This window comes from Motacilla alba, chromosome 3 (genome assembly GCF_015832195.1).
Source record: "Motacilla alba alba isolate MOTALB_02 chromosome 3, Motacilla_alba_V1.0_pri, whole genome shotgun sequence".
In the NCBI taxonomy this organism is placed as follows: Eukaryota; Metazoa; Chordata; class Aves; order Passeriformes; family Motacillidae; genus Motacilla; species Motacilla alba.
In genome coordinates, this window is record NC_052018.1 from 61,521,178 (window position 1) to 61,546,948 (window position 25,771).

A 25,771-nucleotide genomic window follows, 5' to 3' on the forward strand; every position below is an offset into this window, starting at 1 on the left:
GCAAAACCAATGTTTGAGTTGTATTCTGTCATGGGAAATACCTAAGTAACTCTTGTGCTGTTTCTAGCCTCTGTGTGAGTTCATTTGTTCTTTATTTATTGGTGATTAATGAATATGAAAAGTAATAGAAAATCAGTATTCGGGTCTTCCAGTCAGGTCCTGAACATCAATCATTCATGTAAGCTACGATACGTAATTTTTTATACCTTTGAAAATCAGCTGAGTTGCATCAGATGATTTCTTGACTGGTACAGACTGCTGTGTCAATACTTACAAGGCAGGGACTAACAAGAGGGCCTGTCTGGCAGAAAATCAGGCAATCTCAAAATCTTTTGAAATGTGAGGATATATTTCCAAACCTCTGTTTCCATGCGTGGACTCCAGGCAAGAGGCAGACTGGCCACTACGCTTGCTGCCGGCTTTAGGTGTACATGGTGTTTTTGTAAAGACAGAAAAGAATAGCAAGAGAAGAATGATAATGAAGAAGCAGTATTTTCATTGTGCGAGTCCAGAACAGTTTATTAGACCAAGGGCATTTGGTGTGTAATTCATATGTAAATTTTCTACTGAAAACAGGAGAACAAATTGCCAGAGTTTCTATATTAGTTTCTGTGGTGACTGAAGGAAAAGATTTCTGGGCTCATGCAGCTACAACTTCCAGGTGTGGCCCACTTACGATAGCAGGAAAAACCTTAAGCAATGTCATTTCTTCCTTTGTTATTTTAAGTGTAAGGGCAAGCTCAGAGCAGAGTAATTGCTGCCATGCAGCTGCATTCTTACATGGCAGTAGGAATTGCTGGGGTTTTGTTGCAAACCCCATTAAAAGTGTCTGTGCATGGGTGCAGTAGTTTGAAAACTCTCAAGTAGTCCCCTCATTTTGAGAGAAGTGCTTGGGAAGTTTCATGTTTTGTTGGAATAGTTTGTGTTCCTCACTCTGGCATCATTTTCTTCAAGTGATTTTCAGCTAGTAATCTTAACTAGTTTTGTTGCATTTTGTGCTTTTCCCAGCTGATAACTTATCTGTTTTTCTTGGAAGAATTTGGGCTCCATATGCAAACATGCTTTCTTTAGGTTACTTTGTGATTCTTAAAATGAAAATACATTGCTCAACTGTAGAGCATCAACATGTTTGCTCGTAGCTTCTGTTGTTAAGTTTCCAAGATTTTCAGAGAGAAAAAGCAACAAAAAAAAGAAAATGCATTTATAATTTTGACTAAGATGTGGAAACACTGAATTCAAGCGGGCACGTATCGCAGTTTGTAGGCTCTGTTGTCATTATTGTTATCCAAATGTGTCAATACTGGTTTTTGACCTTACTTAAGTGTATTTATGCATGATAGGCATTGGAAGCCATTAAAATGTAAAGCTAAAGCTAATATAAAGTTAACATTTGAGTTGGATGGGAGATATATTTGTAGGTCCTTTTAGTGCTGTAATCTAGATGTGTTATGAAAACGTTGACCAGTGAGGGTTCCTGGGTACTTGTATTGGTGCAAATAGAAAAGAATCGCAGTTGCGGAAAGCTCCGTTGATCGGGGCTTTTTTAGTTGGTGTAATGGGGAAGAAAGTGGATGATTCATGTGTGACACGGAAGGTGGCACTTGTTCCCTGTTCCTCGGGCGATAAGACAAGGCAGAGTGTGTTATGTTTAACTTACTGGACTGGAAGGTGCTTAGGCAGCTGTGAGTGGGGAGGTACGTAGGGATTTCTGGCAGAACAGTTGTCCCTTTGCCTCTTCTAGCATCTTTATAAAATACGAAATTGTTTTGGCCTGTTGGCACTGTTGAAGTGGAAGAAGTATAAAATATTGGATTTCTAACCAACAGAGTAAAATATACCAAATACAAGGTGAGATATGTAATCATACACAGCTTTAAGTAAATATGTATGTTAAATAACCAGAGTTAAATAAATACGTATCTGAGGAATGGTGCATTTCTCCCAAGGTGATGCCTTTAACATCTGTTCATCTTGTTCTTTGAGCTAGGAAAGTATGAAAACAGGAACGAATTCTTTGCAACTTTGCATTGAAAGATTGCTTCTTAGATTCATGTAAGAATTTATTTGTGTGTGTGCGTGTGACTTTTGCCAATAATTTTTTAAAAACTATAGATTAATCAGAAATCTATAAAAAGTGTTTGAATTTTATTTGATCTCAAACTGAGATGACTGTCAGCAGAATAAGTAGAGCTGTGTGGAGGTACTTTATAATCTGAGTTGAGAGCTTAATCTATAGAAAAAATCTACAATTTTTTTAAACCCACAAACTTTTGCAACTCTCATGCAATTCTCTTATAATAATCTATAATCATCTGCTTTGTATTTCTGTGTCTTACAGGGCTGTCCTTATGCCTCAGGAGAATAGTTATTGTAAGGAAAATGTACTACACTGCTGTCTAATTTGTTGCTGCCAATCTTATCAGCCTTTTTTAATTGGTCTGTTAAAGAAGTGCAGGTAGAGATAATTTCTTTATTACCATATCAGTCAAGGCATTAGCTAATTATCATATGGTTACCCATAAAAATATTTTTTGTAGGAAAAAAATAAATGTTGGATCTTAGGAAAAAGAAAATGAATTAATGGAAACACAGATATGATACTTGCACATGTGAGTATTTTTTCACAGAAATAAATTTTTGTGTCTGTTCAGCAGCACAGCTTCCCACTGCCTATGTAGTTTTTTTTCAAGAAATCACTTCATGCCCTTAAAAGAGTAGAATAATTTAACAGGGTCATAAAAGCTAAGGATGAGAGACTCCTACCCATTTTGTTCCCAGAGAGGCTGGGAATCAAGCATGCTTTTCCTGTTGGAAATGAAGCAAGGAATAACAGAAGTTGTCTGTTGTGAAGTGGATGCATAGTAGGAACTAAAGCTGTTCTGCTAAGCTGTTAATGACCCTTCATTTACAAAAGCAAAGGCTTTTAAAAGAGGACTCCTTCATTTTGGTATTTTAGATATATACTTTAGGGTTAATTGATAAGGAAAAAAAATCAACTTTTTTTTTTTTCTCTTGGGTGAGTGGGAATATCAGCAGGAAGTTTGGACGGCTCCCTGAGGAAGGTGGGAGTAAGGTAACTCATTTTCCAGTTTTAATAATAGCCTCTACTGAATGTAATATGGACTGGGGTGTTCTTTTAGGGCTCCAAGGTCTCAGCCGTGATCAGTCCTAAGTGCCTATGTATTCACTTCCCCATATGGACTTCTTTCTTTCATAATGTAGCTACTTGCACATCAGTGGAGCCATGTGCACAGACTAATACCTGCAGAAGTGGGTCCTGGGGTGCAAACACTGCTCTTTGATTCCCAGTAGCTATACTTGCTTCATGTTGTTATATGTGCTTTAAAGACATCAGGATGAGTATGGTATCTCTTTGCTCTGCATGCCATGCTTCCTCTTTGCATTTTACTGTAAACTCATGTTACCTGCTCCAAAGTGTGTCTACCTGCCTGGTTCATTCTTCCAGTAAGCAGCTGGAAATATATCCCAGTTGCTAATGTCTTTGCTGGTAAAGTTCCCACAAGTCCATGTTGAAAGCCACCAGTGGAAAATGAAGGATCGATTGGGCTGGTTTCCTTAGGAGAGGTAGCTTTTTTCACCAAGTTTTCCACCAGTCTCTTCAACACAACATCTGCATTTGCTGGCCACTAACAACCAAGTTCAATGAAGGAGCGAGAGACACAATCTAAGCTTCCCTTTTAAGGGAATGTTGCAAGGCTTGGAAATATTTCAACTAATCAATACTAAGCTTTACTCATTATAATTGCTGCACTTCCTTTATCAGAATTGAAACCGTGGTGTTGACCTGCCATCAATAAAACTGCTGACAGTATTAATGCACTTAATGTAGTGTGTGTGTGGCTGTGTGCATGTGTATTTATATATATATGTGCATTTAGGAAGATGCATTTTATGGGTTTTTTTCTGCTGTTACAAAGATGGAAGATTCTGGTGTCTGTGTTGAACTGCCATAGTAGCATTCACATTTTCCACAGTAAAATAAATCAACCATCCTGCCAAAAATCTCTCCAGAAGGAAAGTGCTTGAGATACATAAAATGCTTCTGCTGTTGTAGGTAGAGTTTGTGGTGTGGGAGATGCAGATTAGGGGGTCCAAAATTCAGTCCAGGAGCCACAGGGTGCCTATGAGCAGTTTGAATATGACTCTCCTGGTGGCTGTCTCTGTTTGTGTGACAGGGGGATTTTAGTCCTGCTGTCTACAGTATAGAAACAGTGCGGTTTGGACAGTGCTAGTGAAGACCTAAAGCAAGCAGAAGGTGTCACAGACAAGGAACCACCACCTTGCACCAGGCTGGACTGCTGCTGGCTGCTGGGGAAGATGGGCAGAGTGCAACAGAAAAGCTTCCCTCTAAGAGAGCTTTTTGCTGGGCATTTTGTAGGACCATGCTATGCTGACTCAGGTTCTTTCTGATAAAAAGTAGTGGTTGTTTCTGTGAACTTGCTGTTAATTTCCTTCCCTGTTTCTGGATCTAATTTTATATGACTTCATGCCAAGACAGTGGAGGGAGAGGGAGAGAAAGAAAAAAACCCCTGCAAAATCCAGCTGCATTTTTCAATATGATTGTTTGAAATGTGCTCAGCTTTCAGCAGAAAGAGAAGTCTCTTTGTTTGCGCTGATTAGAAGCTATTACATGTAAACTACAGTAGGTGACTTCACTTGAACTGTGCTCATTTATGTGTGTGGGTTCTGATAACAACCAAACCCCATGTGGTGTACTGGACATGTGACACGTAAGTTTTATCCCAAGAATAACCAGAAAATGAATATTTTTTAATTAGCTTTCAATCAATCAATGAATTTTTTGACCTCAGGTCATTTTTAGATGAATGAACATACCAAGAACTTTGATAAACGAGTTGATCAGACTGCAGTGAAGTTTGCAGCTACATACTTTCCCTCCTGTTTGGTTTGTTGGGGCTTTTTTCTCCTTTAGTTTTGCAGGAAAGATGTGTAAGTTACTGCCTTTTCAGGTGTTCAGACAGTGAAGGTAACTTTTTTCTGTGGAGTTTGTAAGATGCAGCAGAGCACAGATGTGCTTTTGCTTCATGGGAACATGTTGGAACTGCTGAATTCCATAGCCCAGCTGTGCTCCTTTAGGTTTCTCTAACTGTTTTGCTCCTCAGATTTGCTAGACAGAATGGGCACGGTAGAAAGCCTCATTGGGATTGGTGTGAGCCTGATTTTTTACTGAAAGTTGTTTAAATTCCTCTGGGCTATGCCTGTTGTAGTACTTCATGGTCACCAGGTGAAAGACTTACTGTTCCCAGATGAGCTTGATTATCATCATGATTACTCCCTATTAGGAACGAGTAATGAATCATAGTGTTTGTTATCCTAATGTGTTTGTATAACAAATAGTTCTGCAGTTTGGAAGAATTTACATATTGGAACTTGTGCCAGAAAAATGGACACATGCTTTGTGTGAGGTTTCTTTACAGTCAGATAAGTGCTGAGCCACCCTTCTAGAGGCATTCTTCCATAAGACCAGCTGGTCAGGATCATACTGCTCTGAGGAAGGAGCAGGTGCCTTGACAGATGATCTCCCACTACTGGAAACCCAAGGGTGCTCCTCTTCTTCCAAATCTTCATTCTTTTGGGGAGCAAAGACAAGCACAGGGAGGATGGAGGTAAGGTGAGGGAAGGTGTCCCAGCAAATCAATGGCTGGGTCAGGGTGCTTGAGGGCCAGGTTCACCTGCAGCGCTGGGTTTTAGGGAATCAGCTTGACCTGCAGGTCTGGCTGAATGTATGGGGTGGGGTGGCAGTAAGGCATGTTTGCTGTTCTCTTTCTCTGTTTCTGTCTCCAAATATAGTAACTCATTTTTAAAGTTTTACATTTTAGTAGAGTGAGGTCATGTTCCCATGAAATGTTTAATGTTCAGAATGATTTCTGGGATGTTTGCAAACCACCTACTGTTCTCCTTCCCAGGGAGGGGGCCCCAAGAGCAGTAGGCATTTACGTGCAGGGTGCCACTAATGCCTGAGCAGGACCAGGACTCCTCCTCACCCTTCACCTGTGTCTCAGGAGCTCCTGTCCTCTCACCAGAAAGGCTTGGCGTGGCAGCACAAGGCCTTGGTAAGGAGCCAATATTGCCCATTGCAGCAGCATGTCCACAGTTTCTGTGCTGGTGCCACCAGGTAGAGGCTGCAAGGCTTCAGGGTTTCTGTGTGTCAAAGACAGGGGAAAACTCTTCTTGAAATGTAAAGTTTCCCTCTCAAGCACAGAGGAGTAAATCTGCCTTCTTTTTTTTTTTCCCTTCCTTGTCAGGATGGTGTTATTTTGGGTGCAGGGTTATGGAAAACACTGCACCTGCTTCCCAAATAATACAGTGTCATGCACAGAAGTGCAAGTTTTCAGTCTTTTTCCAGGTGAATGGGTGAATGATTATGATTGCAAAGTCAGCCTGTAGTGGGGTTTCTTGATTGATATATTTTTTCTTTTTTTCCATGCAGAGCCAAGCAGTTGTACGTTTCTGCTAATACTAGGTTTTGGTGTATGACATAGAAAAGACATGAAAAGGAGACATTGAGGAAATGTTCACCTATTTTGATACTGAACTAGGGATCAGTTTTTCCAGTTAACAAGTAAAGATCAATCTGTAGACAATTTAGCATAACAAAATATCAGAAGTTAATGGTATTTGAATAAAATTATTCTGAATTCTGGTAATTGTGACAAGTTCTATTTTACTTCAATATAAGTAGAATCAATTATTAATCAGTTAAAATCTTCATTTTGCACATCAAACTTAGGCTGTAAGTCTTCTTTCATAAACTTTTTTACAGAAAAAAATTTGCATCAGTGGCCCACAATAATGGGAAAATAACTTGTGATTAACTATTTGCTAATTGAGTACTTTGAATTTTTTTGCCAAATAAATTGTAGAACAAGGATTTCAAGCTTTTCCAGCACAGAGTACTGCAGAACAAACCTCAGGCTGGAAAACCTCATGCACCTTTGGCTAAAAGAACCAAGACTGGCGTGTGCAATGTACTTCAGAAAACATCCAGAAGGTTTTTTCTGCAATGTTCTTCTCTGTGAAGGCTGAACAAGGCTAACGGAGCGCTACAGTTTTACTCTGGAATAAATTACTGTTGTTTGCTATGCAAATCTTATGATTGTAATTAGGCTAGGATTTCAGCTGCTGTGTACACTGATCTTTGTTCCCTCTGCGCATGGGAGCTAATTCTAATGCTGCAAAACAGCACAGCAAATGCCAAGGTCTGCTCAGCCTCTGATCATTTCTCACAGGGTGCATTTGCTCCGAGTGGACAATTGAAAAGAAACTATTTACCTCTGCCTTCACAGGGAACGTAATTGCACCGCCGGCATCTTGTGGGCCGCTGCGATGTTCAGGTACTGTAAAGTCTCACTTAAAAGCAGGGGTCGGAGAAAACGCAGGGAGGAGGTCCTGATAGGCATCTAGTTTTTAGCAAACTGGTTTTAAGAAGTGATGTTCTGCTGCTGGCTGGTTAAGGATCTGGTGGCATGTGTGAGCTATCAGGACAGTGATTGCAGCTCCTAGTATGGCTATGTATAGCTCCCGTTATCTGTGCAGCAGGGCTCTGTGTAACCGCAGCCCGTGGCTCCTCGCCCACACTAATGAGCTCTCCCCGAGGCCGGGCTTGTGCCTGTGGGGGTGGCACGGTGCTCCAGCCGTGCTGCTGTTTTGGAAACCAGTTTGTTGACTGTGCTCGAGTCCAGCTTGCCCAAGCTGCCGTGCCAGCTTGGCTACTGTTGGCTGCGGGAGCTTGTCCCAGTGCAGCGTGGTGGCCCCAGAGCCATCTGGAGACGAGGCAGGCTGGCAGCTGAGGCTGTCAGGCTGTATAGGCTGCAGCAGAGGAGAAGTGTCACCTAGACCCGGACTGGGGTGAAGCATCAGCATGGTGAGGCCAGTACAGGTGAGCCACACTCACAGCCCGTTCTCCTCCCTGGGAGCTACCAGTGTCCAGCCAGCTCATGAGGTGGGAGTGCTTCCTGCGGGTAGCGGGTCTCAGTTTTGTGATGACCCAAACAGCAGGGGAAAACCAGGGGTTGGTTGGCTGCTGCCAACCATGCCTCCCAATATGTGGGAGAAGTGGGAGCAGAGGCATTCAGGTGCAGGGGTACCAGCTGGGGGTGTTGGGGAGATGTACCCACCCTTCTCTTAGCCCCTCCAGCGGTGGTTGGCAGCGGTGAGCCCCTTGTCCTTGCGACTGAGGTGGCTGCACACCTGCAACCTGGTCAGAGCCTGTACCTGCTCCAGGGCTGGGCTCTTCTGTACGCCTGCCTCCCCTGTGCTGCAGGGAGCTCCAGCAAAATAAAAATCTTAGCAGCTACAAGACCTATTAGCTTGTGCAGTTTTATATACAGATAAATAAAAAGGTATTATTTGGAATTTTTTCAGAATCATTGCGAGGACAGAGGAAGAATGAAGAAGTACCCTCTAGGGGACAATATAGCATTGTTTTTCTAAGGATGTAATAAATGACACAGTCCGGTTTTTAACAGCTTGTAACTCCTGTAAATCTTGTTTATTTCTTTTTGTTGCCTACTCATCTAAATCATAACAAAGCAGAGGAATAATGGCAGTTTTACTTTTTCTTGCATGTTTGCACATGACCTCGAATCCATTAATTTTGTTTGCGTAAATACAATTTAAGGGAGCAAGGAAACTGAAAAAGCGTTGACGTACTAAGGTGCCAAGCAAAAAGCAGAAGAAGAAAGAAGAAATCTTCTTTGCAGAAAGTGATTTTTCTGACTAAGTGTTTTTCATTTCTAGTGTTAGTACAACTAAGTGTATGTTGTTTCCATAGCTGGATGCACCCTATTTCAGAACGGGTTAGAGTGTGTTCTGAAGCTGTTGTTATAAAAAATATATTTTACTTAATTAGCCAAGTTAAAAAGTGGCATAAAAGTAAAAATATATTTTACTTAGTTAGCCAAGTTAAAAAGTGGCATAAAATCTGTGTGAGCTTTACGAACTCTGTGCTATGGCTCTATGTACATTCATTTGCCAATGGCATCTGTAATTTAGCATTGAAACACAAAGGATCATTACTTGGCCTGTAATTGTCTCTGAGAAAGAATGTGAACTTGACAGTTTTGCACTGTTAGTTTTGGGGAGAGAAATTACAAAGATCTCTGTTTCCTTCAGTAACTCCTAAAGTTATTCTACTTGCAGTGATCCAATCCTGTTTTTCTGGTGCACCTGGCAATTTTCAGAATACAATAAATTTGCAGTCAGGGTACTGACATGTTGGTGTGGGGTCAGAAATACTGGTGTAGTGAATGTAATTCCAGTATGCCTGTTATTAAATAACTTAAGTCATTCTAGTTATCTTCTTATGTATATGATCTGTATACGTAGAAAACCTTAGAACAAGTGTTGGACAGCTCTGGATATTTCACAGAATTGCTGAATATTCTGAGTTGGAAGGGACCCACAAGTGTGATCAAGTCAAACTCTTAAGTGTACAGGGACTGAACCCACAGCCTTGGTGTTGTTAGCACCATGCTCTAACCAATTGAGCTAATTTCATATTTCAAGGTACTGGGCAGCTGGGCCAAGTCAGAATCCCAGGCCATGCTAGCAAGGTGCTTAATAGTGCTTCCAGCTCTGCAGGTAGTTTTGTGCAGGGCCAGCTGATGTTTTTGTGCTGCTGCTGAGGTGTGCTGCCTAGGCATCTGTCTGTGGCGCTGCTCAGCTTGGAGACCCTTGCTCAACGCCCAGTTAGATGCAAAGCAGTTCCTGATTTTAGAGGAGAGCCTCTCTGCTACCCATGTGTGAATCATTTCAGACCTTATTCTTGGATCTGGAGGACCAAGGAGGGTTAGCTAATGGAGCACTACTGCAGAATTTGGAAGCTGATTCAAGGGATACCCTTTTGCCCCTGCTTTCCCTTTCCAGCCTTCATGGGAGCTGCCCACCCTGGAGCCTTGGAGGTGGGCACTGCCTCAGGGCAGCTGGGAGGTTTGCTCAGGAGCTTGCTAGTGATGAATCACAGAGGTATGGCATGGATTGATAAGGTCGTGTACTTTATGATTAGACACATCCTTCCTCTAACAGCAGTTCTTTGTCTCCATTTTGCTTTTGGTAATGAGTTTCGGCCGTTTGCATACAATGACTCTCCAAGCGGGAGCTGTTTGACTTGAGACAAAGTCACTATTATTCCAAGCAAGCTCAGGAAGCCTTCATAATTTTGTTGCCCCTCAGAAGGGTGAATTTATTTAAAAGCCAATTAAGTTAAATCACCAAGGAAATATTTTTATTTTCTTGCAGCCTAGCTGTAAAGGACTTTTGGGTACATAAACAAGTGTATAACAAGAAAAATCTGCTTGGCAGCTATATTGTTGGAGGTTTTGTGCATTTTAATTGATGGCTGTAGGGGCATGTTCTTTATCCGTAGCACTAGAAAAAATAAGTAATGTTTTTCAGCTATTCACAGTGCACATGTGCAGCCTAGGAGCCATAGAAGAAGAAAACTTCCATGATCCACAAATTATTGAAAAATACTGACTATTGTAGAGCCTGCAGCCTGACCAATACATAAGTCTATCTAGCTCCTCAGCTGGAGTTGATGGAGAGCCCAAAGAACTCGTTAGGAATACTTTAGGCTTATCTAGGAAGATTTTGGACTAGACTCTCAAGGTGCATGATTTAGTCAAGTGCCTGCTTGTGTTTACAAAAAGAAACCCTTTTGGGGTCCCCTGAATATGACATTTCTGGTGCTACTGTCCTTTTTCAAAGACTATCACTGATGTCTCCCCAGGCAGTGTCTCCTGAGCTCTTTATGCCCCTTGGTTATGAGCCCCTGTCTGTGATGAAGCCTCACCTCTCCTGCCCCAGACTCTGCTATAGTGCTCCCTTGGGCTCTCCTGGCTGTTCTGGCTCCCCTCCTCTGTTCTGTATTGTCACTTACTGAATAGACTTGCTCAGCAGAGTTTTCAGAAGGAAAACAAAACGAGGTAGTCATGGATGACCAATATCAGCTTTTCTTTTTAACTCAGTCGTAAAGCATTGTTGGCTCACTGGTTTGGTTTCTACTGTCTATAAAAAGGTTTTGTGCAAGAAGTCCTCTTTTTCCCATCGCCCTGTGTGACACCAGTGCTGAGATGACCTTCTGCTGGAAAGTCTCATTGCTCAGTTTTGTCACTGCTCTGTATGAGTTTCCCTGACAACCAGTTTGAGCTGCACTGAACCAAAAATATCTCACTGTGCCAGGGGAAAGTCAGTTTGCAGACATGTATTTCTCTTTAATGAGTTCTCTGGATGGTCTGTGTGTTCAGCCTGCAGATGTCATTGGGAACAAACAGCTGGGAGATGCAGTGTGCCCCTTTTCCTTACTTCCACAGGCAGAGCAGCCTACGAGGAGGCTGCCCCTGCATGATTGTCAACTAAGCTGTGGCTGTAGGACCCATCATACCCATTTCTCATGGTACCCTGAGGGTCTCGTCTTCTACTGAGAATGGTCTGTGCAGCAGACACAAAGTCTTTCTTGGATTTCTTGGAACTCTGCAAATTTCAGAATTTCATAGTCACAGAATGGGTAAGGTTGGAAGGGACCAACCTTACCTAGGTTATTGCTAACAACTGTCCACATTTGTGTATAAATATGTCTGCATCTTTACAGCTGGGCATGCAGTGAAGTCCAGTTTTGCTCCCATCCTAGTCTCTAAAGGTACCATTTGTGACACCTCCGAATGAGCATATGTATAAATCTTTGGAGGTCAAGATGCACCAATTTGCTCAGGAGAGAATGCACAAACTGGAGGTGTTATTTTAAACTTTCCTTGTTTAGTTTTGACTTGCAGATAATCTTTTCACTACTTAATGTAGAAGACTGATGTGAAGAAAAGCATTCCTAATTCCAGATGTGTTCTCAAGATGACAAATTTAGAAGAGACAAAATTGGAAAGCAGTGTGTCATTTTTAGTAACAGGTTCCCTTTTCTGGATTTGTAGGGTGTGAGGATTGCGGTAAAAGCCTTATAGGAGAATGCAAACTCCACGGACCACTCATCAGGGCTAAAGATAGGGTTATTCCCAGCCGAGCCCGCCTCACCCTACCTCACTACCTCACTTTGAGAGTGTTGGAGCTGAGAGCTGGAAACCAGCAGAGTAAGTATTTTAGCTCTTTTTCCCACGTTTGAGAAAAAGGAGACAAAGACACTGGTCTGTTTTCATGTGTAACTCAAGGCATAATCATTGGGCATTAGCGTTATGAAGTGTTTTCAGCTGAGCACAGCTAAAGCTCACAGTCAGCTACTGTTTTTGTGACTGATTTCTGGTAACAGACACATCAACTGATGGCAGGACATAAGCCAGAGCTGGTGTGACATTTCTCTGTGAACAACCAGTTAGCTCTGTTCAGTCAATCCAAGTTTAATGAATGTTGAATTTGTATCTAATAATAACAGCCATGCACTACTACTTTTTTCTCTTTTCCCAAAGCATGCAAAACAGGAAAGAGTATTCAAGGAAAGGTCAAAAACAAAATGGTAAATGACATCCCTTATCCACCCCCTGCAAACTCCAGAGATCACAGTGGTATAATTTACCTTTTGCAGCATTTTCAGTTCACATTATAGAAAGACTGTTTTTTCCTTGTGAAAACAAAACAATTTGAATGCCCAAACATGAACAAAGGAATGATGTTCGTAGTGTGCAAATTTTCCACAGCTACCTATGTAAAATTAGTCCTGCCTAGATTGCTTTTCAGACAGAGATTGACAAGATGCCTACACTGTCACTCCATTGATCTAGTAGTGGAATAACCGGAATGATTAAGAAGGCTAATACTGTGTTTTTATGGATTTTTTCCACTCTTATTGGCAGAGAACAACCTCCCAAATTATGCCAAAAGGCAGAGGACTATTAACATGAGTTTGTAGATTGAGGAGTATCAACATGTTTGTGTTGCATACTCAGTTTTAACATCCTGTAATGGATTTTTGGTACTTTTTTATTCAATGTAGTTCTTATTAAATTAAAAAAAAATCAGTACCTTTTTACATCCTTTTTAGATTCTTCACCTTAGAATTATTTAGTAGGCTTATTTGTCTAGAAAAAGAATCCATGTGTTCTGCACTATTTTGTTTATCTCCATTTTCACAACTCTAAGCATACAAGAAATAGTATGTGATGTCTGTGCTAATATTAGACTGCTCTTTGTTTTCTTCACAGTCCTTGGTGTATTTGCAAAGAAAGTAATTCAGAAGAGAACACAATTTGGCCCTTATGTTGGTCAACTGTCTACAAAACTGACCTGCTATGATGAGAGCAGACTAGTCCTGCAGGTAAAAACCCACTGCCTTTCTATGAAGTGCATATGTATCTTTAGCAGCTCATACTTATTTAGGTATTTTAATCAGCCAACTTGCCATCTGATCTAGTTCATTATTTGTACTTTTGGTGTGTAAGTATGAGTGTAAATCACATTATTAGGCAGTACAGCATAACCTGAAGTACCCAAATGTTCCTGTATACTTTGTTTTCTAGAAGTTTGGTTTCCTGCTTAGTTTTACCATTTCTAGGGTGTTAAGCCTATCAGTCTGATAGCTCTTGATAAGCTTTTCAGGGAGCATGGCTACTGAACTTTCTTCCCAGGTAACACAAAATTATTTGTGCTTTGCCCCATAACACTGGGAGGTTTGAGTTTGTGCACTGGCTTAATGAGAGTGACAGAAATGTTCACTGGCTTAGTAGGGAAACACTTCTTAATTAATTTTAAATGTTAATGTTATTAATTAATAATAATTGTTGATTTAGATGTAGACTTTGACGCACAGTGCACTACCTCAGCTTGTTTAATCAGATTGCTATTTAGGGCTGGTACCTTCTGTTGCTGCACACATAGGTACTGACTGTTGCTCCTGGACCATGACACTATTATTTGTACTTTATCCAGCAAAAATCGTGGCCTCTCAGGACTAGCCCAGCTTAGACAAATCCGCATGGACATCCTTTCCCACAGGAATTCCTTGCGAGTTGCAGTTGATTGCAATCCTCTGCGCCCCAGTCTTTGCATTTTTCTGTCAGGGTCGTGGCTGAGCACAGCTCTGTGTCATACAGTGAGCCCATGGTCAAGCCACAGCCTCTGTCAGGACTTCCCAACAGGTCATGGTTCTTCCAGAGTCTGCATTCCTATCAGACCCTCTCACCCCTGAATAGAGAGACCCCAGCAGCAGCTGTCCTGTGACACACACTGTGTCTTCATTTGAGCTTTCTCCAGAAGCCTGGGACTGGAAAACACAGTGTTGTGAGGAAATACTTCTGAACTTTAGTTTGAGAGCTTGAAAGTCATAATAGCTTCAGCAGTTGCTGTAAACTTGATTTGCCCATGGAAATCATGGGAATCATGTGCCAGGAAAGTAACACTGTCCTCCTATGGGATTTTCATAGCATGCGAACACCAGAAAAGGTTTGTTCTTCTCTATTACTAAATATCTTCAGTCTTTTGATTAGACACTATTAAAAATGCAGAAAATGTACTTCTCTAACAATGGATGGATGAGCTAAGCACCCAGTTCCTTCCTCTTCACCAAGCCATTGTAAACCACACCCTATCCTCTATCAGTCAGCACCATTTGCTTAAAAGTATACAGTGATAAGGACAGCTCTGACTGATGAATGGACTGTTTCTTCAGAAGAGGAGATTAGAGTCCCAGATTTCCTACATGACAGCAGTAGCTGCCTTGACTTCTCCCTAGCATGAGTATGTGACCAAACTTGTCCAACAGGCAGGTGCTTTCATTGGAAACATGATGAAGTTAGATAAAATAGTTACCAGAAGCAATGAAAATGCAACTTTTTTTTTTTTTTTTCAGTTACTTGCTCAGTTATGTGGTTAGTAGAACAAATACAGGCTGTGCTGACATCCATTGTGCAGCTTTGTCTGTCCATGTTTGAAACACTATTGCAGAAAAGCAACTGTCTTGTTTGAGGTTGGTAGTTTTTGCCTCATAGGGGCATTCTCTTGGAGGGGAATCTAGGAAGAATGAAGTAAAGGAAAAAGAAAAATATCTTTCTGGCACAATTGTTCATTTGTATTTACTTTTGCATTGTTAAGAGGAAAAAGAGAAGACTGTTAAAATGCCATTATGTTGTATGTTACCGCTCTGCTCCTATTAACACAAGCTATACAATTGTTCCATGCAAAATGTGGTAGCGCTGAAGCTTAAGATTATCGAGTGCTCAGGAAGTAGATTAAGGCATAAAGCTTATCTTTCTACCTGCCTGCACTTAGTTCTTATAATATTATCTTTATATAACATAAAAATGATGAACTATAAATGGAAAATACATACAAAGGCCCACAGTTATTTTAGTAGCAGGGTGCTCAGCAGGTATTCATTCTTTCTTTTGCACTCAGTGTTCATTAAGAGTGATCTGTTTCAAAACAACCATGATTTCAAGGGACATATGACCAAGACAAGATAGATAACTGATGGCTGTGATGGCAAATTAAAGAAAACTAATGTGCCTCTATACAGGTCTTGGTTTTATCATATTCGTTCTCCTGTTCTCCCCCCTTTGTTTCAGGTATTGAAAGATGGAGGGAAGTACTTTCTGGACACTCCCAATGAGGACTGTGGAAATTGGATGATGTTTGTCCGGCTAGCCCGGAACCAAGAGGAACAGACCCTTGTGGCTTATCAGCACTGTGGAGAAGTCTACTTCACAACAGTTAAGGTAGTTAAACCCACATTGCTCCACCTGTCATCCAGAAGGAAATTTACAGACAAAGGTTCTGAAAGACTAACTCTTTTACAATAACAGATTGATTATATTCTGCTAACTGGATCATTACTTACATACCACCCTTAATGTAATTTAATCTGTAGTAAAGCAAGCAGTGTATGAGGTTTGTCAGGAAAAGGTGTTGTGTGCTTGCTGTTGTGGGTTGTGAAGAAACTGAGCCGAGGGAAGGTAAAAATCATTCACACTGATAGTGTTTAAACTGAATGCTCTTTAATGCCACGTAGGTATATATGGTGGCATTATTTGGCATTATTACATTCAGCAGTACTTCATTCTGGAAATAACAAGCAAATTTCTTTCTTTTATTACATTTCTGGACACATATTGTTTTCTGAGCACATTACCCTGTGCTCAGGTGTTGAGTGAATCTTCATGTACAATTTTCCATGCTCATTAAATCTGAAGACTTAACTGCAAAACTCAGAATACTGCAATGTTGCCATGAAATGATCAGTTTATGTTAGAGATTCTGGACTGCATCTTTGTCTGAAGAGAGAGAACAAGATAGTCTGTTTATAAATGAAGCTAGAAAATACAGTCTTGGTTTTTATTCTTTTGGCCATTTTCTTAGACAGAGTTGGTTTTAATCAGAAATAACACTTTTGCACACTTGGGGGAAACAGAAATCTGTCTGTTGAACATCATGCTTGTATATAATTGTAAGCAACATTAAAAAAAAAAAAAGAATATTAGTGAAAGTAGTTACTATGAATTAAAGTCCAGCATTTCAGTTTCATATCCAAGATTGGCACATATTTCTGTGGCATAGTAGTATTTACATTTTTTACTCCATTTTTGTTTCTCCACCTGCACAGTGAGAAAAATATTTACTGTATAGTGGTGATGAGAGAATAACATTTCATACCCTTGAAGTCTTTTATAACAACATGGAGTATAGTTGATTTTGGTATTAATATCAACATAATTATTAAGGAAAAAAATAAAAATGTAAAATAGTGTATACTACCCTGAGACATATTTAGGCTGTGTTTGAGATTCTCATGCAGTCCATATCATTTGAGATTTCAACTTAATTTGAAATACATTATATGCTTGTAAAATTGACAGGATTACTAATACTATATTTGGGAAGCATGAACCTTTCCAAGAAGTAGTTGTTATAAACTGGTATCTTAAAATTTCCAGTATAATTTAAATTCTGTTGAACCAGCTCTCTGCTGACTTAAGGAGAATTCTGCACATGTACATTTTGGATGATCCTATGCACTGATACAAGGAGTGTCCTAGGATGATGCATGTGCCTTGGAACCTTTGCTGTGCTGTGGGTCATAGGGCATTACTTGGGTTTTATTTCTCCCAAGCCCCAGGATCATTCAGGGTGCTGTGGCATCCTGCAGATTTTGTCCTGGTCAATGAATGTGATGGTCTTGTGCTACACTTAGGCACACCCTGCTGGTCATGCTGTGAGGCTGGCTTAGGGCTGATTCTGGAGATACTTTCTCAAGACATTTTTAGTAAAGTGTATTAAGATAGGAGTAGGATTGGATCCTTTCCCCACTATTTTTACAAAGAAATGGGATTTCAGTGACATGAAACTACAGCTACTAAAGCAGATGTGTAAGTGGCATCCTGACACCACCATTAGCTTACTTTCTGACCTAATGGCTGCAATCCTTAGAAATAAGTGCTTTAAAAGGTATAGAACTGTGAGGAAATAAAATCATCCATGGTTGCTATTGGTCTGGTCCCAGGAGAATTTTATGTGTGCGCTGCAGTTCTCTTGTCCGTCACTGGTGGCACAGAGTAAGACAGCTTGTAGGGGATTTAGATACCAATATTAATGTCAGTTTTATTGAGATTAGAGCTTTTGAATTACTTGACTGTTTCACACACTGATGCACTTGCTCTTCCCCCAAAGTCACACTGACCGTCTCTCAGCTTCCCATAAAGGAGATGGCTGCTGGTCTAGGAATGCTGGGCAGAAAGTAGTGACAGTGTCACGCTGTGCAGGTTTTTTGTGGGTATCAGTCCCTGCTGTCACAGACCAAGCTCCCAGACATCCTTAAACATTTGTCTTACAATGCATGATGGACCTCCTACTTAATGGCTCTGCCTCATGTCCTTAATTGAGTGGAGAATTCAGGACAGTCCATTTCTGTTTAGGCTAGGTGTTATCAAAATGTATACCCAACCCACACTGGTTGAGTTGGCAGGCAGGCTTGTGCCTGGCAGTTGAAAATTCAGTTTTCAGCATTAAACTCACAATTAACCCCTCACCTGCCTGCCTTCACAATCTACATTGTCTTTTCCCTACCATGCTTATCCTACACTGATATTACAAAATAAGGCGATTTTATGATGTCACATTTTCTGGAATATGACTCAGCTGCTCTCTTTCCAGGCTAGTTTGTTTGGTTTTGTTTTTGTTTTTCTTTGGTGGCACGAGTTTATCTTAGTTAAAATAAAACTACAAGTACAGTGTAGTTTGGCTCTACAAGTACAGTGCAGTTTGGTTTTTATTATAGATGAAGAAAATTGTATACAGGGTCAGGGAGCCATATAAATCATGACCCCAAAGTTTAGTTTTCCCCTTTGCATTTAAAGAACTAATAGATCTTTAGCCAGTGAGTGTAGTCACGCCTCTCCTTTTCTGTTTGCTACATTATTGACTGAAAGTGTTTGTCAGAAGAGGTCATAGTCCAGTCCAAGGAGAGATTTGGGTGAGCATGACTGGATGGGAGACTGCTGATTATGGGCTCCCTTAATCCTGTGGGGGAAGGCTTCAGTGGAAGGAGGGCAGAGTTACACGGCAAGCCTGACACATTAGAGCCAGCCCGGGGAAGGTGCCAATTTGCCTTGCAGTCCTCATATTGATCTGCTCTGCACCCATGCTCAGTGTGACACATCCAGCAGGCATCCAAGATCTTGTGCATTCACAAGGCATTTTTCCTTTGCCTGCACCCTGTAGTTAAGTGTTGTGTCCAAAGGGCTTCCAGCATCAAGGAATGGGCATGGGATATTGCTTGGAAAGACTGATGGATGTCTGAACATCACAAACAAATATATCTCACTGAGCAAAGGTTATGAGTATAGAGGCATCCCTCCTGCTATAGGGCACCCCTGCCCCAAATCTCTGTGCATACACAATTCCACTTTTAGAAACAGAAAGTGTCAATCAAGAAAGCAGGCAGTAATGCTCAAGAATGCTTGAATCTTGAAACTAAGTTACCAATAATTTAAACAGAGTCAAAAATGCAGTTTGGGTAAGGACAAAACACTGCACACCCCTATTTTTCTTTTTGTTTGGTTTAGGAAATTTGACACAAGTAAACATGTGCTGTTTTTTTCCATTCACAGCCAATTGAACCCCACACAGAATTGAAAGTATGGTATGCTGCCGATTATGCCAAATTTATGGAAGCTTCTGCAGTCTTCATTAAAGAAGAATCAGATGTCTCTCCTTTGCCTCCAGTAGCAGTAAGTACCCCTACTCTGCATTTAAGCCATCACTAGACTTAGTAAATTATGGGTTATTTACATGTTTTCTCTGTTTATATAACTCTAGTAATGCAAATGTAGGCCACAGAGTACTTTAGCAATTTTAGCCAAGCAGCTACCCAGAGAAAGGCTGTTCTTCCTGTCCTGAGTTTGTAATCCAATGGAGCCATCAAATATAGTCAGAAGTAAGTGGCACCACTTGATGTATTGGAAAGACTTAAGACGGGCACTAATTTTTGGATAACCAAGCTGTCAAGCCTCAGACTTTTTTCACCATTTCCCCTTCTTTTACTCTGACTGATTGGCCAGAGTACCCACTAATTATTTCAGTCTTTCCTGTTCAGTAACCCTTCTCTACTAATTCAAATACCTTCCCCTCTGTATCATAGCAGAAAACCTTAAACTGATAGAAGTTTGTTAAGTGTTGAAAACATGGCTGTGAAAATCAATACTTAATCTAGAAAGAATGTGAAACAAATGGACCAGGAATACAAATGAACCAGGAATTCATGTTCCAAGAAGGCTTTTGAGGCCCAGAAGAAAGGTGAGGGAGAGCCACAGCATCAGACATGAGTCTTAGCAGAGAGGAGGCCTCAGTTTGGAAATTAGGATGGATTGGATACAGCCTCACCATGCTTTCCAGAGCAAGCTAGCCGAAGAGCAAGGGAAAAGGAGGACAGTTTATGAGAAACTTGCACGAAAGGTAGATTAAATTGAGGAGGTACATGGTCATGCATTAATTGGAAGCATATTTCATCAGTGATGGGGATTTTTTTGGTAATTGTTTTTCATCTGAATTTTTATAATATCAGTATTTAAAGTGAATTCAACTGAATCCAGTATAGCTCTTATTTCCATGGAAGTAATACTTCCAAATAATACATTGTCTAAAAAAACAAAAAATCTTTAAGTCAGGATAGGCTTGAGATCCCTAAACCTAAGGTGTTTCTTATCCAATTAACGGAAGTCTAATGCCAAACATCAAGCTAAGTGAGGAAGTCTCTCCTGGAGCCATTGACTATTGCTGTGTGGTAAAGCATGGAGTCAGTCCAAGACACAAGGAAATCTGTATGGTTAAACTACATTTCTGTACAGAAACCCATCCCATTTTTGTGTGACTGGAATAGCAGATAAACTATGTCATAAGCGTAGATAAAGGTGAAGGACTCAGGACTGTCACAGTAAATGCTAAACAAAAACATATAAACTACTATTTAGCCAACCTTACTTTTCCTTCAAGTTTTTACTCCTTGACACAATCTATTGCCAGTTGAACAACTAGGTGGTAGCACATGCAAGTAAATATCACCAGAGACAATGATGGGTCTTAGAAAAGCACAGGAGAAGATGAGTGAGAAGAAGATGACCCTTCCTTAGAATGTTTAGTAAGAAAGGCATGTCTCTGTTCTCATTGCAGAAAGAGCCTGTAGACCCTTGGATATGCTCCAGCTGTGGAAGCACTTTTGCAACTTTTGCTCTGCTGGAATCTCACCAGTGCATCCATAAAGACCGAGTCCTTCCTACAAGGTTCAGACCACCAAATAAATTGGGACCTGTAAAAGCAAAAAACAAACTCAAAGGGAAACTGAGAGGAGCGTCATTAGGCAAAAGCATTACTCAATGCTTTGGGACCATTTCCTGCTCCTCTGCTGCAAAGTTCAGCTGTGCCAGCTCAGGGAGCACTTGTGGTGCTCTTGTAAGGTTTATACCTAAATGGAGAAATGGTCGGTCTTCACTGCTGAAGGGAAAAGAAGCGAAGCAGCCAGATAGCTATCCCTGCCGACTCTGCGGGAAGATATTTGATTCCATTGACAAGCTCACAGTCCACACTTATGCGCACAAAGGGGAGCGTCCCTACAAGTGTTCACAGCACGGATGCACAAAAGCCTTCATTTCCAAATATAAACTGCTCAGGTACAGCTCTGGAGGCATTCCTTTTCTACTGGGGGTGTGAGGGGGAAAAAAAGGCATCTTTTTCCTTTGGGGTGTTCTAGTGGCAGTTAATCCCTGAGGCCCAGTTTTTATTATTGCTGTTTTTGATAGAATTGGAGAAAACTAGTCTCCCTTAATTATGGTGGCTACTGAAAAAGATGATGTTGAGCAGTTTTAAGGTACCCTATGCTTTATGATTAAAGCATAGTTTTAAGCTACCCTATGCTTTATTATTAAAGCACCTCCCTCCCCCCCCCCCAAAAATGTAAGCTTTTACTAATAACCTGAGAAGTGGTGAAAATGCCTTCCTTTGAGAATTCCAGTGTTTTCAAGTGTTGAGGATGTAAGAATAAATATACTAGAATAAATGTGAACACAAATAACTTTTTCGTGTCTGTGTTTTGTTTTTTTTCCTCTTAGGCACTCGGCCACTCATTCTCCACAGAAATCTCACCAGTGTGGCTACTGTGAAAAGACCTTTCACAGGAAAGACCATCTAAAGAATCACCTTCAGACTCATGACCCCAACAAGATGGCCTTCAAGTGTGAAGAGTGTGGCAAGAAGTACAACACCAAGCTAGGCTATAAGAGACACTTGGCTCTTCATGCTGCCACCAGCGGGGACCTCACCTGTAGGGTGTGTGCCCAAGAGTTTGGTGGTACTGAGGTTCTGTTGGAACACCTCAAAAGTCATGCAGGGAAGCCGACTGGCAACATGAAGGAAAAGAAACATAAGTGTGACCACTGTGAGCGTCACTTCTATACCCGTAAAGATGTGCGACGTCACATGGTGGTTCACACAGGCTGCAAAGACTTCCTGTGCCAGTTCTGTGCCCAGCGGTTTGGACGGAAGGACCACTTGACACGCCATACCAGGAAGACTCATCCGCAAGAACTGCTGAAGAGCAGGTTGCAGAATGGTGACTCAGTGGGTCTCCTTGACCAGCTCTTTTCATACAGACTGAAGGAAGATGCCAGCATGCTGTCCCCTCTTCCTGAAGGGGTCCCTGTGCCAAATGGGATTGTGAATAGTACAGAAACAGAGGAATACAACCGTTCACATCTTCATTCCCAGTCAAGCTTACAAACTGCTCTTCCTCTTGAGTCTTCTCCTCACTTGCAAAGGATGGGCTGTGCAGACAGCCTCCCGGCTGTCCCTCCCACACCATGTTCAGCAGCTGTCCCTATCAACCTGAACCTTCATCAGCCTAACAAATATGACCTTAGTTCTACCTCATTTGCCTCAGGATCCCTCAAGAATCTACCGATAAAAGTGGATGTTAAAGGTTACAATGTGCATCTTCTCGAGGACCTGCCGTTACCAGAACCTCAGTCTCTCCACAAAATCAGTATGGAAGAAGCTTCCTCAGGGCCTGTAGGGGATACTAACAAGTACCCAGTGCACAAAGAGACAGAGGCAGCAGCTGAAACTGCAAGCCTGCCTTTCATGGATCTCACTCATGTGATGGGCTTCTGGCAGCTCCCACCAGGTGACAACCAGAACACTATTGGGGACATCACAATGGCGTTTGGCTCAGAGGAACCATCACACAGGCTGAATGGCCTTGGCCAACAGCAAGGTCTTCAGCTAGCAGCTGGTGGGATGGCCATAAACCAGCTGCATCATCTTCCTCGCTCCTTTCCATCCACTACAAATTCTGTAACATTGCCTCACTTTCACCATGCCTTCAAGTAACCGTCATCCTGTGTGGATTTTTTTCCTTTTTTTTTTCCAAGACTGTGCTTCTTACTTAAATCTGTTAGGACTGGGCTGTTTTTGTTTTGTTTTGAAGAAAAATTGCCCCTGATGTTTTCAAAGCACGCTATGACCATGGTAGTTAAATTCAGGATGTTAATAAACAAGAAGCTCTATTTTTCATACTGTTAGTTTTTTAGCATATGACAACAGTAGAACTAATATATTTCCCTCAGCTCCCTCTACATTTTTGTTTCTTTTCAGGCAAACAACTGAATAACTATCTTCAGTGACAGCAAAGTATCATAACAGGCACAATAAAACTATGGCTGCTGCAATAGGAGAAATATGGTTAGGGTGAATGGGAAGAGGGGGTAAATCACAAAGAAATCAATTTAATGAGCCATAAATCACAGCAAATTTGTACACATGGCAAATGTAACAAATGATTTATCAACATCAGATAGATTTCTGTTAAGCACTTAATTAATGAACTTTATTAATCCTTAATTTAAATCAGAATCATTCCAAGAGTAAATCTTACGTCCTTTCACTTTCTTCAACGAAGTTTATCACTATTATGATTATGTTAAACTAGATTTTGTTTTCTGGTGGGCAGTTCAGCTGTGTGCCTTTTTCCTAGGGCTGAAATAAGTACCACTTTTGAATGACTGTGTAAGAACTGCAGTCTTGGATACATGCAGTTCTCAGAATGGAAAGTGAATTGTCTCAAGTTAGAACAAAACATTAATTTTCATTTAGAGTTGGATCTGTCAAGACATCAGACACTTGTCTCTTTCTCTTTCTAGTAAAGCACTTGAGCATTTGCTTAAATTTAAGCTTATGGCATCCCATTGGGTCAACAGCTTGATTAATTCAACACTTAATAAAAAATAATGCATCCTACCTAAGGGGCTTTTATTCACCTTTTGTTGATAAAAATGGCCATTATTTAGTCTGGGAAATTATTCATAATTGCAACCACCTGAAAATATAAGCTTTCAGAGGAATCCAGCCCCGGCCCAGACGAGCCTGTGCCCAAGCGGGACCCCTGTGGAGCAAGGGGCAGGTCCATGCACAGAGGGGCTGTGGTGGTGAGCTGATGCTGGGCCCTGTTCAAAACCAGGTTCTGAACCTGCCTTACAAGTGTCAGCTGAAATTAGTCGGTTTGAGAATGGTTGAAGCCATTTTACTCATGGGGGTTCTGCTCAGAAACATCGGGACTGCTGCAGTTGGATTTCAGCCTTTGTTTCTTGCAGACTAGAACCATGGGGACTTCTCGTTGTTTCCTGGGGTAAATTGTCCATGAACAGTTCCTGTGGACAGTGTGTTGGTGTGACAGTCCTATCACCTGATGCATGAACAAGCAGAAATTGTAAAGATCACATTTTTCAGTAGATGACATTATTAAACAAAGAGGCAAACTCTTCACAATTTAGTTTGTTGCCTAACCCATAGTTACAAAAAAAAAAATAATCATGGCTTAGTGGATGGCTCAGTTACTAATGGATTCTGTTTAATCTATAACAGACATGGAATTTCTGAATCTGAGTAAATTCTCAAGCCCCAAGAACTACTCTTCCATTAAATCCAAAGAGAGTTCATAGTACCCCATGGCCATTACTGATATAACATGGAACAAGCATATTCTTCTCTCCCTCATTAATCACAGGAATATTTCTGGAGAGCTTCAAATAAAAAAATAATTCTTAAACTATTGTTGTTTTGCTGTTACTGAGCTACGGATCATTGTAGTTGTACAATGCCATTGAATATTCTTACAAGTTGATCGGTACTTGGATTAAGGATTGTCTTATTGCAGCTCATGAAAGGATATGTTCTGCAGATGCAGTGCTGAGGGGTATTTTTTGTTATGAAAATTTTTGGCATGAGACAAACCAAAAGGAATTTTAAGGTCATTCCTGTAATGACAACAGCAGGAGGCAAACAGGTACTGCACAGTCATGTCCAGTGAGCAGTTATTTAAATTATGAGTTCCAGAATAGGGAAAAGGTTGCAAACAGTGTTACATGACCATTCTACAGCTAGGCTTGTATTTTCATCTGGACTTGGAAAGGTGTGTGAGTGTGTATATTCACTTAACTGTTTTCTTTTCCTTGTTTGTGCAAATTGTCTTCACTTGGCTTCAAGCAAGTTTACGTACTTGTAAAAAAACCCCAAAAAATAATTGCAACAAAAAATTCTTTGCTACAAAAAAAAAAAATTGTAGCACTGCCTGATCATACACATTTTGTCATTTTGATTTGTGCTTTTATAAGAGGTGTCAGTGATTACCTAAATACTTGTCCTTGAATTTAAATGTGATGTTAAGAAGCAAACATTATGCAGACACTGAGCACCTTCTTCCAGTTGATCTTTCAACCCTGGAGCACGGTACCTGAGCTCTGGGCTGCCAAGAGAGGTGCTGCTGCCTGATCTCAGCCTCTTCCAAAATATGGAAAGATGATAAACATTTCTTACCAATGCATATGTAACTACAGATTAAAGACCGTCTTATTCAAATAAAAAGAAAATAACCACTTTCGATGCATTTTAAAATACTTTAAAAGCATACAGTGATGGTGTCTGCAAGTAAAGCACAGAGGCAAACCTTAAATGTGCAATGCTGCTTAAACCCATCAGCCCATTCAATTTTCTTTTTCCAGATTCTTGGCATCATAAATGTAGCAGAAGCTGATGACGTCCCATGACAAAGAAAGGCAAGCTATTTCAAAAAGTTATGTTGTCAAAAAACATTGTTTTGTTTTAAAATTCTTGCAGCTCAAGCGATGTGAGATACCCCCGAGTCATCTAATACCATGAGACTGGACTTTCTGAATGTGTTTTTTAGAAAGACCTCTGTGAGCATTTCTCAGAGGCCATCAGTAGCCAAGGCTCAAGCTGCATGACATCTCTCTGGTGG

At 40.9% G+C, this 25,771-nt stretch overlaps 1 protein-coding gene across 4 annotated transcripts in view; it reads left to right on the forward strand.

Annotated features, from left to right (window-relative positions):
* PLAGL1 (PLAG1 like zinc finger 1) overlaps positions 1 to 24,562 on the forward strand; it is a 45,337-nt gene extending 20,775 nt beyond the window's left edge. For 2 of the 4 annotated variants that reach the window (XM_038132581.1, XM_038132584.1), the window contains 6 exons: positions 11,964 to 12,119; positions 13,185 to 13,297; positions 15,543 to 15,692; positions 19,080 to 19,199; positions 20,638 to 21,134; positions 21,573 to 24,562. In XM_038132581.1, coding sequence (XP_037988509.1) covers positions 11,964 to 12,119; positions 13,185 to 13,297; positions 15,543 to 15,692; positions 19,080 to 19,199; positions 20,638 to 21,134; positions 21,573 to 22,848 — 2,312 coding nt within the window. In that variant the 3' untranslated portion in view covers positions 22,849 to 24,562. Of the gene's footprint in view, positions 1 to 16; positions 7,377 to 11,963; positions 12,120 to 13,184; positions 13,298 to 15,542; positions 15,693 to 19,079; positions 19,200 to 20,637; positions 21,135 to 21,572 lie in introns of those variants that run through there. The other 2 variants (XM_038132583.1, XM_038132582.1) reach the window with 2 other exon arrangements.
* Positions 24,563 to 25,771: the final 1,209 nt, after the last annotated feature.